The sequence below is a fragment of the Oryzias latipes genome, chromosome 13 (genome assembly GCF_053564925.1).
Source record: "Oryzias latipes strain Hd-rR chromosome 13, Olatipes_Hd-rR_3.1".
Lineage (NCBI taxonomy): Eukaryota > Metazoa > Chordata > Actinopteri > Beloniformes > Adrianichthyidae > Oryzias > Oryzias latipes.
The window spans coordinates 23,999,585-24,016,316 of record NC_136249.1 but is presented as its reverse complement, the minus strand read 5'-3'; the positions used below and the strand labels follow the sequence as shown (position 1 = coordinate 24,016,316).

Genomic DNA, 16,732 nt, shown 5'->3' with positions numbered 1-16,732 from the left:
GTGGCAGTCGGTCCGCTCCTCCACAGTCCTGTTGATGATGAGCGGTTGATGTGGTGGTGCTTTCCTTCTGTAGTCCACGATTATTTCTTATGTTTTCTCTACGTTGAGAACAAGGTCGTTGTCCTCTTCGTAGATGGTGAACCCGTGCACGAGGTCTCTGTATGCAGACTCTTCCCCTTCTCTGATGAGGCCAAGGACGGTTGTGTCGTCTGCATACTTAATGATGATGTTGTTGGAATTGGGTGGAGGTGCAGTCGTAGGTGTAAAGTGAGAAGAGCTTTGGTTGAGGCAATACCCCTGTGGTGTACCGGTGCTGACTGTCAGCTCAGCAGAGACCTTCTTTCCCATCTTCACCACCTGTGGTCGGCTGTACTGTACTGTGCAGTCGACTGCACTGTATTAAGGAGAGGATGAACGGGGCTCTGTATTGTGAGATATTGGGCAAAAAACCTCCTTACCTCAGTCAGAGCGTTGAAGATGGGTCGTGGCTGGGTCTTTCAGCATGACAATGACCCGAAGCACACAGCCAAGAAAACCAAGGAGTGGCTCCGTAAGAAGCATATCAAGGTTCTGGAAAGGCCTAGCCAGTCTCCAGACCTAAATCCAATAGAGAATCTTTGGAGGGAGCCGAAAGCGACAGCCCCAAACCCTGACACATCTAGAGAAGATCTGTATGGAGGAGTGGGCCAAAATTCCTGCTGCAGTGTGTAGAAACCTAGTGAAGAACTACAGGAACTGTTTGACCTCTGTAATTGTTAACAAAGGCTTCTGTACCACATATTAAAGTTGTGTAAATCAAGTGATCAAATACTTATTTGTCACAGTAATATACAAATAAATTGTTTTAAAAAATCGTACAACGTGATTTCTGAATGTTTCTTCAGATTCTGTCTCTCACTGTGGAAATGCACCTATGATGAAAATTTTAGACCCCTCCATGTTTTCCAATTGGGAGAACTTGCTAAATCACTGGGTGATCAAATACTTATTGACCTCACTTTTTGCACAAATATGGGTACGGGTACTGTTTATACACCCCTCTTCAAGAATATTGGTTATGCAAATCTTGTGTGTACCTGTCTGTGTGCATAATTCTTGTGAGATAAATCCTCCATCGTCAATGAATGAATATACTTAAAACCTGTTAATAGCTTTGTGCATTTGTTGATGTGTGTAGATAAGTCTATGTGAGAACTAAGTCATGCAATTAACATATGAAACTCTTATGTTTTGACATACATAAAATGTAAATCTTTCCCATTCTAACCACTTATCCTCCATATCTAACATACCACTCTATATATATCTCTCTTCTTTTTCTTCTGTCCGGTCAAGGACAGAAACAAGGAATTCATATAAATATAATTATTACAAATAAAGCTTAGCCTCAAATACAGAAGGGGTTTATAAAAATATACATCGTGTTTGTCTGAAGATTAATAAAAACCCATTTGTAACAGTAAAATCTGTCCAACACAAGAAGCCTTCAGCTTTGATCTGCTAACTCAACTGTCGGACAGGACAAGAAAAAAGAAAATAGAAAAAAAGAACCAACTGCAAAGACTCAAAATCCTTTTTTTGTTGTTATTAGCTCTAGATCTAGATGTGAAACATCTAGACTTAATTGATGAACATTTTTGGACTCGTCTCAGCTTCAGAAACAGCTGAAGCATCTCCTCAAACAATACTTGATATTATGAAGATTTTTAAATTATACAGAGGGTTTGAGGTGAAATGAGTGAAAAGCAAGCAAATTTTAGATATCTAGGGTTGATCAATCCAAACATCAGCAGAAGTCCCTGGGACAGACTCAGATTTGCCTCCAGTTGGATCAGTGTTGGTGTAGCAAGCCTCCACTGCACTCTAAACCTCCTTTTCAGTTTTGAGCTAAACGTAGGTGCAGTGGATCCACACCTCTCCACCTCTGTGGCCAAGAATACCGCCAAGACCGTGTAGCTCTTCTGAATTAACTCCAAGCAGCTGCTGTGCTCTCAGGCCGATGCCAGTCAGGTGATTGGTCCGTTAACAGAGGGTCAGAGGAGGAACGTTGGCATGGTGAACTCGCTTTACCGCCTGCATCAGGGCGTCCTGAAGATCCTCTCCGGTTTGGTCTCATGTCCACCGGCTGCACTAAGACCCTCTCTTCTTCTCTGCAGGTCATGCACTCACTAATAGGGAGTGCGCTTGCACCTCTGCTGCAGTCTGTGAGCAACTCCATTGAAGTCATCATCTTAACCCTTAACCAAGAAAACGTTTCCGGCCTGGATAAACCGGATATTCCGTGTTCTCCCAGTACATGAAGGAGCGGCACGGCTTCATCTGCAAGGTGATGGCCGACTATTTCAGACACTACCAGTGTGCAGACTTCATCTATGAGAAGACAGAGGCCATCGCCCAGAGAGCCATCCAGCTGTTTGTCCGCCATGCCTTCCTGCTGTGCCCACTGGGGGAGGGCAGCAAAATGAGGCTGACTGCTGATTTTGCAGAGATGAAAATGGCCATGGCTCCGCTGTGCAGGAGGGTCTCCGATCATGAGAAGTTCTACAGGATGCTCTGCTCCTTCAGGTCTTTCCTGTTTCAGACCACCAACTTGATTGCCAGCAGTCCAGCTGTGGGAGACCTTATCTCCTTCAACACCCTGCTCCACTTCTTGTTCTCCAGAGCCTCCCCTGAACACAAGTCACCTCACCAGAGAGCAAACTGGTCTGTCGCCCATTACTCTCAGTGGCTGGACGACCAACCCTCTGAAAAAGACCGCCTCTCCCTGATCACGGATTCCCTGGAGGCTCAGTCAGAGCCTAGCAGGGGAAAGAGTTTCCCCCCATCTATCCCATCATGCTCCAGGTCCTCCAAAGAGCCACCAGCAGAACAGATGCCTGATGGAGAGCAAAGCTATGTGAAACCACAACAGGGTTCTCAGGAATGTTAACATGTTTGAAGGACACCTCTTCATTTTTTCTTTTTACATGGTTACAAAGTTCATACTGGGTTTTTTAAATGGGCCACTTCCACTGGTTGGGTGGGGGCTCCTCCACCAGGGGCTCCAATGGTTTCTACTAAAGCATTTTCCTGGACAGAGCCAGCTCAAACTCGGCCTGCAGACAGGACACAGACCGGCCCCCTTTTTGCTGTTTTGACAGTTCCTTTTGGGGTTGTATATTGTTGAAGCAATACGTATTTAAATCACTTTAGAAAATATGACCATGATATATGAGATGTGGTGTTTAATCGTATTTTTTTAAATCAATATAAAAAAAAATCTTTTTCCGGAACCAGGACAGAATTAAGGATATTGTTATCAAACATTTTGAAATAAATCCTTACCTTACTCCGTCCAACCCAAATTTCATTGTCTGTCTCCACTTAGTTAAAAGAAAAGAAACAGTGTGAGCATTATAACATGTTTCATGTTACTTTGTCAAAGACTCAGACAAAGAATAACAATTTCATTGTGTCACAGACAAACAACAATATGGGGCATTTTTCCCCCTAAAGAATACAGAATATGTTATATAAACAAGGCAGGACCTCCTCAGAGTTACATTCAGACATTGGAGGGATGGAGATCTCAGCTTTCCTCAATATCCTGGTGTTGCCTCTGTGTTTGTTTGAGATGAACTCAGTTTTTTTCTTGAGCGGGTCTCTGATTGGCTTGAAACAAAGGACTGGGGTTGATGTTGCCAGTGCTGATGCTTCCTATGTGAGATGTAACCCGTGGGGTACGAGACATTCACCTGCATTCTCAATGGACGGTGACTTTGTTATAGGTGGTGTGCTCTCTATTCACTATAACATGTACACAGAGATGTATAATTATGCTACCATGCCTGAGCCACTAAAGTGCACAGGAAGGTTAGTAAGAGTTTAAAGGAAAACTAATGTATCACTAGAAATGACATTTTTTACAATGTTTTTTTCTTTTGCAGTTTTGCTGTTAAGACTTAAAAATATTATTTGTACTAATTTTGGTAAATGTTGTGTCCTCAATTTTGTCACTTTTAGCATAAATGCTCGTGCACTGCGTTTCTCTCGTACAATGATCTTTGCCATTGAGGAGATTAACAACAGCACAGAGCTGCTGCCTGGTATCAGGCTTGGTTATCAGATCCATGACTCATGCGCTGCAGTGCCTATGGCCGTGCAAGCTGCTTTTCAGCTATCCAACAGGGAGGACAAAATCTTCTACAAAGATAGTAATTGCTCTCAGTCTGGCATGATGGCGGCTGTTGTTGCTGAATCTGGATCCACACCATCCATCAGCATTTCTCGGATCATTGGATCCTTTAACATTCCCCAAGTAATTGTGTATTTCACTTATTTACAAACTGTTTTATAAATAATTGTATGAGGTAACCATCTTTCTTTGTTTTTTTTTTAAGGTCAGCCACATTGCCACATGTGCTTGTCTGTCTGATAAGCAACAGTATCCAAATTTCTTCAGAACCATACCCAGTGATGCATTTCAGTCTGTAGCGCTGGCCAAGCTGGTGAAACACTTTGGCTGGACTTGGATAGGCGCTATCTGCTCTGATTCAGATTATGGCAATAACGGGATGGCCTCTTTTCTTCAAGCAGCTCACAAGGAGGGGATTTGTGTGGAGTTTTCTGAATCTTTTCATCGGACGCAGCCTCATAAAATCCAGAAAGTGGCCGATTTTATCCGCAGGTAATGTTGTGTTGCTTCGGAAATTTGCAAATTTGGTTATTTCTGTCTATGTTTCCCCTGAATTTAAACCTGATAAAACAAGCACAAAAAAGGATATAACATAAAGATTTTTATTGATTAAAAATTCATTCATTATGCTCTTAGGTCAACAGCTAAGGTTATTGTTGCCTTTACTGCAACTGGAGATATGAAAGTCTTGTTGGAAGAACTTGCCGCAAAACCTTCACCATCTCGTCAGTGGATAGGCAGTGAGTCCTGGATTACAGACACAAATTTGCAAAAGTTCACTTTCTGTGAGGGGGCCATTGGATTTGCTATTCCAAAATCTGACATCCCAGGGTTAAAAGATTTTCTGCTGGATCTCTCTCTTTCTGAAGTGGCAGCATCCCCAGTGCTGACTGAGTTTTGGGAGGAGACATTTAAATGCAGACTGAGAAAAGGTGAGTTTTTTCTTGAGAAGAGACTTTTATCTCTCAGGTTGTGTGGTTAAATATATTGGTATGTTAAATAATTATCAGTAAAAAAGTCTTAGTAAACATTAAATAGTGTTTAAAATGTATTTTTTATTGCCAATACATATGAATACCCAAAAAAGGACTCCAGTGAGGAGAACATCATGATAATTTCTGTTATAATATTTTTCTCTGTATCTTTGGAGATGTGAATACAGAGCAACGTGTCTGCAATGGAAGTGAAGACCTACAAAAGGTTCCAAATGCATTTATTCCATCATCTCCATTGAGAATTACTACACTGGTATATAAGGCTGTTTATGCGATAGCACATGCTATTCACAGTGTTGTGTGTGTGAAAAAAAATGAAACAGCTGAGTGTGACAAACATTTGATGTTGGAATCCAAACAGGTCAGCTGAGATATTGTTTTATTTTGTATAATATATGAAAAAATAATAAGATATTTGCCTTTATTTACTGATGTTTTTCACATTTTTAAATTACTTTTATTTTTTTTCCTTCATGTGTTTTTCTGCAGGTTTTAGATGCACTAAAGAAAGTCAATTTTACCAAGAATGGCTATCCTGTGTCTTTTGATGCTAATGGAGATCCTGTGGCTGTTTATGAGCTGGTCAACTGGCAGAAGGGTGAAAGTGGAAATATTGAGTTGGTAACAGTAGGATTCTATGATGCATCTCTGCCTATAAATAAAGAATTCCATATTGACAGAAATCTAACCTGGATGGATGGTCAACAACAAGTAAGCAGTCTGATGAGAATTATTTTTGAAATAACTTTTTGCAAAAACACTCAATATTTTGTGTTGCCTCTGTGAAAGGTACCAGTGTCAGTGTGTACTGATAGCTGTCCTCCAGGAACTCACAAAGTGCTGCAGAAAGGAAAACCCATCTGTTGCTTTGATTGTATACCATGTCCTGAAGGAGAGATTAGCAACACTTCAGGTAAGATCCTCCATTTTCAGAGCAGACTTCATGATATTTTGTAACTAAAATTTGCTCTCTGTGTTTTTCTAGATTCCTCTGATTGTTTCCCATGTCCCATCGAATTCTGGCCAAATCCAGAAAAGGACTCATGTCATCCCAAACCAGTAGAATATCTTTCCATTGATGAGACTCTGGCTATCATCTTGGCTGTCGTCTCTGTTGGTGGAGCATGTCTTGCCATCCTAACAGCAGCAGTGTTTTTCCATCACAGAACCACCCCAATAGTACGGGCCAACAACTCAGAGCTGAGCTTCCTGCTGCTCTTCTCCCTGACTCTGTGTTTTTTATGTTCCTTAACTTTCATAGGGGCTCCAACTGAGTGGTCTTGTATGCTGCGTCACTCAGCTTTTGGCATCACCTTTGTTCTTTGTATCTCCTGTGTGCTTGGAAAAACCATAGTGGTCTTGATGGCCTTTAAAGCTACACTGCCAGGTAGCAATGTCATGAAATGGTTTGGTCCTCTACAACAAAGACTGACTGTAGTGTTCTTTACATTTGTTCAAGTATTAATCTGCATCGTTTGGCTTGTGCTGAGGCCTCCATTTCCAATGAAAAATTTCTCCACATATAAAGAGAAGATCATCCTGGAGTGTGCTTTGGGTTCTGCCATTGGGTTCTGGGCTGTCTTGGGATACATCAGCCTTCTGGCTGTGTTCTGCTTTGTGTTAGCTGTGCTGGCTCGGAAACTGCCGGACAACTTTAATGAAGCCAAGCTGATAACATTTAGCATGTTGATTTTCTGTGCAGTCTGGCTGAGCTTCATCCCAGCTTATGTCAGCTCTCCTGGCAAATTCACAGTAGCTGTGGAGATATTTGCTATTCTGGCCTCCAGTTTTGGACTAATAATGTGTATATTTGCTCCAAAGTGCTTTATCATTCTGTGTCAACCTGAGAAGAACACCAAAAATTATTTAATGAACAAAAAATAATTGTTTTACATGAATTTCATTTGCAGAAAATGCTTGGCAATATTTTAGGCTGTCATTTTAAACTGTCATTTGTTTAATTTTTAAGATTCAAATAAATACAAATGTGAACTTCTCTTGTGTTTGAAAATTCATTTGACATTAGTTAATTTTGTGGCCAGTAGGACTTTAGGCGGCAGAGACTGGGTTGGATTTTTTTTGCCAGGTGTGTTGTTTGGATTATTAATTGAGGTTCTACATCTTTGACTGGTTGGTAAGATTTGGATTTAGATGCAAGCACATTTTTTAAATATACCCAACATTGCAGCATCTTCTTCTTATGTATTGCAAGAATTACAAAAAAATGTGAGTTTTTTTTTCTTTGAGCTTTTCATGTCAAGCAGTTGAGCAGACAGATTGGATCTTAAAGCCTCTTGTGTTGGACAGATGTTACTGTTATAATAGAGGGATCATCTTCTGAAACCAGAGGTCTAAATTTGTATAAAACCCTTTTGTACTTGAGGGTTTACTTCATTAGTGTTAACTTTGTTTACATTTTATGTTTGACTAAACGGAAAAGACAGAGAAAATGAGAGAGTGGGATTATAGAGATGGGGAATAACAGTATAAAAGAAAGGGGAGAAAGAGAACCACTGCATACTTAAGCTCTGCACTGAGCTTCACTCAGTGTGAAGTTTTGTTTGTGCAACTTTGCCCTCTTTACAGAGCGTTGTTTTTGGACCTGTTCTTCTGTCTCCTGACCCTGTTTTATTTATTTATTCGGTTTTATTTGCACCATAGACATGTAGGGCCCTTGGTAAGGGGGGGGTTGGGATGCTTGGACATCCAGCAGATGTCCTTTCAATGCCCTACCCGCCAATTTTAACTGCACCCCCTTGTTACACACACCCTTTACTCCTCAAAATATACATTCTAACATAAACACACACACATGCACACACAAGCACTCACAAATACACACACACGCATTTTACAAGGAAGGTGGGACCTTGGACCATCTGTCCCCTACCCCATCCCTGGTAGGGGGTACTGGGCCCTTGGCAACAGCGGCCGTGTTCCATGGGTGCTGGCTTCCTGGGCCCAGCAATCCTCTCTCCCCGCAGGGAGAGGCAAGACCAAGAGACGGGGATCAGATCACATCCCACCTGAGCTGGGGAGTGTCCGTGTACCTGTGGTGTGGGTTAAGGTCCTTGCCCCTGAGCGCTGGGCCTCGCCAAATTTCCAACTGTGGGCGAGCCTGGTCAGGCCATGTTTACAACCCCTTTTGTGGACCCCTTCTTCTCCTGGGTGCCCTCCTCTTGGGCGGGGGCGGCTGGCCCCTGCCTTGCTCCTTCCTGGACCAACCGTGGGCTGGATGGGTGGCTGCCCGGAGCGCGGGGTGGGTCTCCCTTGGGGGGATGCCTAGAACTCCTGGGTGGTGATGAGGCACTCGTCTCCCTGTTCTCTACCTACTGCCGTGCGGGTGTATGTGTGTGTGGGGGGGTTCTGCCGCAGCTGCTGCGGCGGGGGTCTTGGTGTGGGGATGGCTGGGCACTCTCCCTCCTTCTTTTTACATTCCATCATCCATTTCACTTGAGCACAGGTGTTGGCTCACCTTTGCACTAATATTTTGCGTGACTGAATGAAACATTTCGCTCTAGTAGGTTTGGAAGCATAAGTATGCGTGTGTGAACCATATTTGTATTGTGTACATATTGACATGTGGACATTTTTGAGCCAACAGGTATGTTTATAACATTTGAGTGTGTGTGTGGACAGGCCCCGCCCCTTCTAGATTTGTTTTACATCTGAACCTTAGTCAAATGATAAACATCCTGCCTTTATGCTGCTTCATGGTTCCCCCCCCCCCCCCCCCCCCCCATATAAATACCCTCTCTAACATCCCTCTCTTTTCTTCCCTGCTTTCCTTTTCCGTCCAGTCCAACACAAAAGATTATCAAATAGGATTAAAATGAATAAAGTTTGGCCTTGATTACAAAAGGGGTTTATTCAGACATACCTCTGGTTTGTCAGAAGATTCATAACCCCTGTTGTTAAAGGAAAATATGTCCAACACAAGAGGCCTTCACCTCTCATCTGTCTGCCCAGCTGTTGGACAGGACAAGTAAAATAAATAAATTAAAAATTAAAAAAGATAGTGATTGGTTATTACTATTACTATTACTATTACTAAATTACAATACTACCATAGAAGAAGAAATTATGAAGTCTGTTGTAAACAAGCAGAGCTCCAACACAGAGCGAGATTGTCTTCTAAACATGCCTTTATTATTGTTATGATTATTGTTGAATGCATGTTCGCATATAGTTTTTTTAATTTGTGCGCCCAGTGCTTTATTGGCAGAACGGACCCGGAAGAACAACATTTAGCTGTGCTAACAACATTTTCAGCCACGGCTGAACTTAAACTGGAATTACGAGCAGATTGTGGCAAAATCTCTTTATAAAAATCACAAAGAATATTGTAAGACACATATCATTAGGGAAAATACCTTCAGGTTACAAAACGGAACGTGAAATGAAAATTTGTAGAGCCTGAGCAGATCTCGAGATACGTAGTTTGTCCAAGTTACCGTAGTGTGACTTTATCTTTAGTCGAAAGGACCCTGAACGGAAGTTCCAGGCCGAACGGTTATGGTACCTACACCACCAGTCCAGACTTTCTTCTGGATTTTGACCACTCTGTCTTCTTTTGATCTTTTGTCTGTTATCGTCTCCTCTTCTCTCACACCGAGCAAGGTGACACCCATTTGGAACAACCCTGACAACAAAGAAAATGCTTAACTTTCCAATCTGGAAGAATAACGGAATAACTCATTTAGAACGTATGATTCAAGATAAACCTTTTGTATCTTTTGAAAACTTATAAAGACGACACGGAAATAAGTTTAAAAAATTTCTCAGAATATCAGCAACTAAAATCAGTAATAAATGCAAGGTTGTCTGTCGGTGGGGCTCTTGGATTCCTTGATCGGCCAGGCTGCTGCGCTGTCTGCCCCTAGCTCTGGGGTGTGGGGTGTCGGGCATCCTGCTTTTGCTGGAGCATTCGGTGGGATCAAAGTACACATTAACACTTGTGCTATCCTATGCACGTTCATGTTGGGAGTGGGGTCATCTAGACCCTACAAGACAGTACGCTAAACCTTTTTTCTTCAATGATTTGTGATCTTTACTGGTGTCCATGAATTACATGTAATCCTCTTCACGTTTATCCACCGGTGTCATGGTAGGGAGAACACATCAATGTTAAGATCGGGTCATCTGGACCCCATAGGATAGCAAAAGTGTTATGAAGCACACATTCATTAAACCAAACTGCTTATCCACTTTTGCACAAATATGGGTACGGGTACTATTTATACACCCTTCTTCAAAAATATTGGTTATGCAAATCTTGTGTGCACCTGTCTGTGCATAATTCTTGTGAGATAAATCCTCCATCATCAATGAATGAATATACTTAAAACCTGTTAATAGCTTTGTGCAAACTATTTGTTGATGTGTGTAGATAAGTATATGTGAGAACTAAGTCATGCAATTAACATATGACACTCTTATGTTTTGACATACATAAAATGTAAATCTCCCCCATTCTAACCACTTATCCTCCATATCTAACGTACCACTCTATATATATCTCTCTTCTTTTTCTTCTGTCTGGTCAAGGACAGAAACAAGGAATTCATATAAATATAATTATTACAAATAAAGCTTAGCCTCGAATACAGCAGGGGTTTATAAAATTGTCATGAGCTCTTTATCTAGATGTGAAACCTGTTGACTTAATTGATGAACATTTTCGGACTTTTATTACTCGTCTCAGCTTCAGAAACAGCTGAAGCATCTCCTCAAATAATACTTGATATTATGAAGATTTTTAAATTTTACAGAGGGTTTGAGGTGAAATGAGTGAAAAGCAAGCATATCTTAGATATCTAGGGTTGATCAATCCAAACATCAGTAGAAGTCCCTGAGACAGACTCAGATTTGCCTCGATTTGGATCAGTGTTGGTGTAGCAAGCCTCCACTGCACTATAAACCTCCTTTTCTTTGGTCAGTCCCCACTTTCACTAAATAAATGAAGATTGTTCCAAATCTGTTTCTGCTTCTGTTTGCTTGTGCAGCCCGGAGAAAGCTCTGAAGGTTTCCCTGCAGGATTACGAGTCCGTCAAAGTCCCTGTCTCGCCTGTTTGATCCCATCAACGTGTTTCCTATTGGGGACCAGAGCCCCCCTCCAACGACGAGCTGGGTGGCATCATCAAGACCATCAGTTTTGAGCTAAACGTAGGTGCAGTGGATCCACACCTCTCCACCTCTGTGGCCAAGAATACCGCCAAGACCGTGTAGCTCTTCTGAATTAACTCCAAGCAGCTGCTGTGCTCTCAGTGGCTGGACGACCAACCCTCTGAAAGAGACTGCATCACCCTCATCAGGGATTCCCTGGAGGCTCAGTCAGAGCCTAGCAGGGGAAAGACTTTCCCCCCATCTATCCCGTCATGTTCCAGGTCCTCCAAAGAGCCACCAGCGGAACAGATGCCTGATGGTGAGCAAAGCTATGTGAAACCACAACAGGGTTCTCAGGAATGTCAACATGTTTGAAGGACAGCTCTTCATTTTTTCTTTTTACCTGGTTACAAAGTTCATACTGGGTTTTTTAAATGGGCCACTTCCACTGGTTGGGTGGGGGCTCCTCCACCAGGGGCTCCAATGGTTTCTACTAAAGCATTTTCCTGGACAGAGCCAGCTCAAACTCGGCCTGCAGACAGGACACAGACCGGCCCCCTTTTTGCTGTTTTGACAGTTCCTTTTGGGGTTGTATATTGTTGAAGCAATACGTATTTAAATCACTTTAGAAAATATGACCATGATATATGAGATGTGGTGTTTAATCGTATTTTTTTAAATCAATATCAAAAAAGATCTTTTTCCGGAAACAGGACAAAAGTAAGGATATGGTTATCAAACATTTTGAAATAAATCCTTACCTTACTCCGTCCAACCCAAATTTCATTGTCTGTCTCCACTTATTTAAAAGAAAAGAAACAGTGTGAGCATTATAACATGTTTCATGTTACTTTGTCAAAGACTCAGACAAAGAATAACAATTTCATTGTGTCACAGACAAACAACACTATGGGGTATTTTCCCCCCTAAAGAATACAGAATATGTTATATAAACAAGGCAGGACCTCCTCAGAGTTACATTCAGACATTGGAGGGATGGAGATCTCAGCTTTCCTCAATATCCTGGTGTTGCCTCTGTGTTTGTTTGAGATGAACTCAGTTTTTTTCTTGAGCGGGTCTCTGATTGGCTTGAAACAAAGGACTGGGGTTGATGTTGCCAGTGCTGATGCTTCCTATGTGAGATGTAACCCGTGGGGTACGAGACATTCACCTGCATTCTCAATGGACGGTGACTTTGTTATAGGTGGTGTGCTCTCTATTCACTATAACATGTACACAGAGATGTATAATTATGCTACCATGCCTGAGCCACTAAAGTGCACAGGAAGGTTAGTAAGAGTTTAAAGGAAAACTAATGTATCACTAGAAATGACAATTTTTACAATGTTTTTTTCTTTTGCAGTTTTGCTGTTAAGATTTAAAAATATTATTTGTACTAATTTTGGTAAATGTTGTGTCCTCAATTTTGTCACTTTTAGCATAAATGCCCGTGATCTGCGTTTCTCTCATACAATTATGTTTGCCATTGAGGAGATTAACAACAGCACAGAGCTGCTGCCTGGTATCAGGCTTGGTTATCAGATCCATGACTCATGCGCTGCAGTGCCTGTGGCCGTGCAAGCTGCTTTTCAGCTATCCAACAGGGAGGACAAAATCTTCTACAAAGATAGTAATTGCTCTCAGTCTGGCATGATGGCAGCTGTTGTTGCTGAATCTGGATCCACACCATCCATCAGCATTTCTCGGATCATTGGATCCTTTAACATTCCCCAAGTAATTGTGTATTTCACTTATTTACAAACTGTTTTATAAATAATTGTATGAAGTAACTGTTTTTCTTTGTTGTTTTTTTAAGGTCAGCCACATTGCCACATGTGCTTGTCTGTCTGATAAGCAACAGTATCCAAATTTTTTCAGAACTGTTCCCAGTGATGCATTTCAGTCTGTAGCGCTGGCCAAGCTGGTGAAACACTTTGGCTGGACTTGGATAGGCGCTATCTGCTCTGATTCAGATTATGGCAATAACGGGATGGCCTCTTTTCTTCAAGCAGCTCACAAGGAGGGGATTTGTGTGGAGTTTTCTGAATCTTTTCATCGGACGCAGCCTCATAAAATCCAAAAAGTGGCCGATTTTATCCGCAGGTAATGTTGTGTTGCTTTGGAAATTTGCAAATTTTGTCATTTATGTCTATGTTTCCCCTGAATTTAAACCTGATAAAAAAACACAAAAAAGGATATAACATAAAGATTTTTATTGATTAAAAATGCATTCATTATGTTCTTAGGTCAACAGCTAAGGTTATTGTTGCCTTTACTGCCACTGGAGAAATGAAAGTCTTGTTGGAAGAACTTGCCGCAAAACCTTCACCATCTCGTCAGTGGATAGGCAGTGAGTCCTGGATTACAGACACAAATTTGCAAAAGTTCACTTTCTGTGAGGGGGCCATTGGATTTGCTATTCCAAAATCTGACATCCCAGGGTTAAGAGATTTTCTGCTGGATCTCTCTCTTTCTGAAGTGGCAGCATCCCCAGTGCTGACTGAGTTTTGGGAGGAGACATTTAAATGCAGACTGAAAAAAGGTGAGTTTTTTCTTGAACAGAGATTTTTATCTCTCAGGTTGTGTGGTTAAATGTATTGGTATCTTAAATAATTATCAGTAAAATATTCTTAGTAAACATTAAATAGTGTTGAATATGAATACCCAAAAAAGGACTCCAGTAAGGAAAACATCATGATCATTTCTGTTATAATATTTTTCTCTGTATCTTTGGAGATGTGAATACCGAGCAACGTGTCTGCAATGGAAGTGAAGACCTACAAAAGGTTCCAAATGCATTTATTCCATCATCTCCACTGAGAATTACTACACTGGTATATAAGGCTGTTTATGCGATAGCACATGCTATTCACAGTGTTGTGTGTGTGAAAAAAAATGAAACAGCTGAGTGTGACAAACATTTGATGTTGGAATCCAAACAGGTCAGCTGAGATATTGTTTTATTTTGTATAACATATGAAAAAATAATTAGATATAGGCCTTTTTTTACTGATGTTTTTCAAATTTTTAAATTACTCTTATTTATTTTTCCTTCATCTATTATTCAACAGGTTTTAGATGCACTAAAGAAAGTCAATTTTACCAAGAATGGCTATCCTGTGTCTTTTGATGCTAATGGAGATCCTGTGGCTGTTTATGAGCTGGTCAACTGGCAGAAGGGTGAAAGTGGAAATATTGAGTTGGTAACAGTAGGATTCTATGATGCATCTCTGCCTATAAATAAAGAATTCCATATTGACAGAAATCTAACCTGGATGGATGGTCAGCAACCAGTAAGCAGTCTGATGAGAATTATTTTTGAAAACAACTTTTTGCAAAAACACTCAATGTTTTGTGTTGCCTTTGTGAAAGGTGCCAGTGTCAGTGTGTACTGATAGCTGTCCTCCAGGAACTCACAAAGTGCTGCAAAAAGGAAAACCCAGCTGTTGCTTTGATTGTATACCATGTCCTGAAGGAGAGATTAGCAACACTTCAGGTAAGATCCTCCATTTTCAAAGCAGACTTCATGATATTTTGTAACTAACATTTGCTCTCTGTGTTTTTCTAGATTTATCTGATTGTTTCACGTGTCCCATCGAATTCTGGCCAAATCCAGAAAAGGACTCATGTCATCCCAAACCAGTAGAATATCTTTCCATTGATGAGACTTTGGCTATCATCTTGGCTGTCGTCTCTGTTGGTGGAGCATGTCTTGCCATCCTAACAGCAGCAGTATTTTTCCATCACAGAACAACCCCAATAGTACGGGCCAACAACTCAGAGCTGAGCTTCCTGCTGCTCTTCTCCCTGACTCTGTGTTTTTTATGTTCCTTAACTTTCATAGGGGCTCCCACTGAGTGGTCTTGTATGCTGCGTCACTCAGCTTTTGGCATCACCTTTGTTCTTTGTATCTCCTGTGTGCTTGGAAAAACCATAGTGGTCTTGATGGCCTTTAAAGCTACACTGCCAGGTAGCAATGTCATGAAATGGTTTGGTCCTCCACAGCAAAGACTGACTGTAGTGTTTGTTACATTTGTTCAAGTGTTAATCTGCACTGTTTGGCTTGTGCTGAGGCCTCCATTTCCAATGAAAAACTTCTCCACATATAAAGAGAAGATCATCCTGGAGTGCGATTTGGGTTCTGCCATTGGGTTCTGGGCTGTGTTGGGTTACATCGGCCTTCTGGCTGTGTTCTGCTTTGTGTTAGCTGTGCTGGCTCGGAAACTGCCGGACAACTTTAATGAAGCCAAGCTAATAACATTTAGCATGTTGATTTTCTGTGCAGTCTGGCTGAGCTTCATACCAGCTTATGTCAGCTCTCCTGGCAAATTCACAGTAGCTGTGGAGATATTTGCTATTCTGGCCTCCAGTTTTGGACTAATAATGTGTATATTTGCTCCAAAGTGTTTTATCATACTTTGTCAACCTGAGAAGAACACCAAAAAATATTTAATGAACAAAAATTAAATGTTTTTCTTAGTTTTGAAAATGCAAGTCGTTATGTTTAAACTTTCTAAACCCATAACTAAGCCACTTAGTCTTTTCTTGCTTTTGTGTTTTTAAACCCGACAATTATTTTTTATTTAAATATTTATGAAATATGTAATGAACCAAAAATGTGTCTGTAAAAGAAATTGCATGTGTGGAAACTGTTTGGCAATACTTTAGACAATGCAATACACATCTTTTTTTGGAAAAACAAACTCTAACTTGTTTAATTGTCATGATTCTAATAAAGAAAATCTGAATTTCTTTTGTGCTTCGATACTTTTTTGAAATTGGCCACATTTTTTACCCGAAGTAACTCGTGTTGTCAAAAACTAGTCTGGATTTTTTTGCCAGGTATGTTGATGAGGTTGATTAATTGATGTTCTGCATCTATGACTGTTTGGTCTAATCGACAAATAAGATGTGGTTACAGATGCAACCACATTTTTAAAACACAGACAACTTTGCTGCATCTATCTCACATGTGTAGCAAGGATTACAAAAAATGTCAGCATATTTTCTTTTTCTTTTTTAACTTTTCATGTCCAGCAGCTGAGCAAACAAATAAGAGCCAAAGACCTCTTGTGGTAAGCAGGTCCTCCTGTTACAATTGAGGGTTATTAAACTTCAGACACATGTGGTGTATATTCGTTCAAACCCCTTTTTTTTATTTGAGGTTAAACTTTATTTTATTCACGCAGAGCGCGAGCCCCAGCCTAGCCAGAGAACAGCCCTCCCACTACACCAAGGGGCCTAGCACAAGGCCCCACTTTCCAAAGAACCCACCCAGCCCCAGACGAGCAGCCCACCACCACTTACAAGTTCTGAACATCCCCCACCCCATCTCCAGGCATGAACCATGGTCCCCCTGAACCAGAGAGACCCGCCCCACACTCTTGGCAACCACCCAGCAGAGTGAGGCAGGGGCCACTCCTCTCCGCCCAAGAGGAGGGCACCCAAAAGAAGTGGG

The 16,732-nt window shown here is 41.3% G+C and overlaps 2 protein-coding genes and 1 pseudogene across 2 annotated transcripts; all 3 read left to right on the top strand.

Moving 5' to 3' along the window:
- The first annotated feature begins 397 nt into the window (after window positions 1–397).
- Window positions 398–3,233, top strand: LOC144996780 (conserved oligomeric Golgi complex subunit 5 pseudogene; annotated as a pseudogene).
- A 575-nt stretch (window positions 3,234–3,808) lies between these two features.
- LOC101172097 (extracellular calcium-sensing receptor-like) lies at window positions 3,809–7,165 on the top strand. Its single transcript, XM_023961915.2, has 8 exons — window positions 3,809–3,852; window positions 4,003–4,297; window positions 4,380–4,666; window positions 4,811–5,106; window positions 5,325–5,530; window positions 5,659–5,880; window positions 5,959–6,082; window positions 6,155–7,165. The coding sequence occupies exons 1-8, from the start codon at window positions 3,824–3,826 to the stop codon at window positions 7,051–7,053; spliced, it is 2,358 nt and encodes a 785-aa protein (XP_023817683.2). The 5' UTR covers window positions 3,809–3,823; the 3' UTR covers window positions 7,054–7,165.
- A 5,112-nt stretch (window positions 7,166–12,277) lies between these two features.
- On the top strand, window positions 12,278–16,026 carry LOC110016284 (extracellular calcium-sensing receptor-like). The gene is made up of 8 exons (XM_023961842.2): window positions 12,278–12,563; window positions 12,714–13,008; window positions 13,091–13,377; window positions 13,521–13,816; window positions 14,011–14,216; window positions 14,346–14,567; window positions 14,647–14,770; window positions 14,843–16,026. Exons 1-8 carry the CDS (start codon window positions 12,325–12,327, stop codon window positions 15,739–15,741), a joined length of 2,568 nt encoding a protein of 855 aa, XP_023817610.2. The 5' UTR covers window positions 12,278–12,324; the 3' UTR covers window positions 15,742–16,026.
- Window positions 16,027–16,732: the final 706 nt, after the last annotated feature.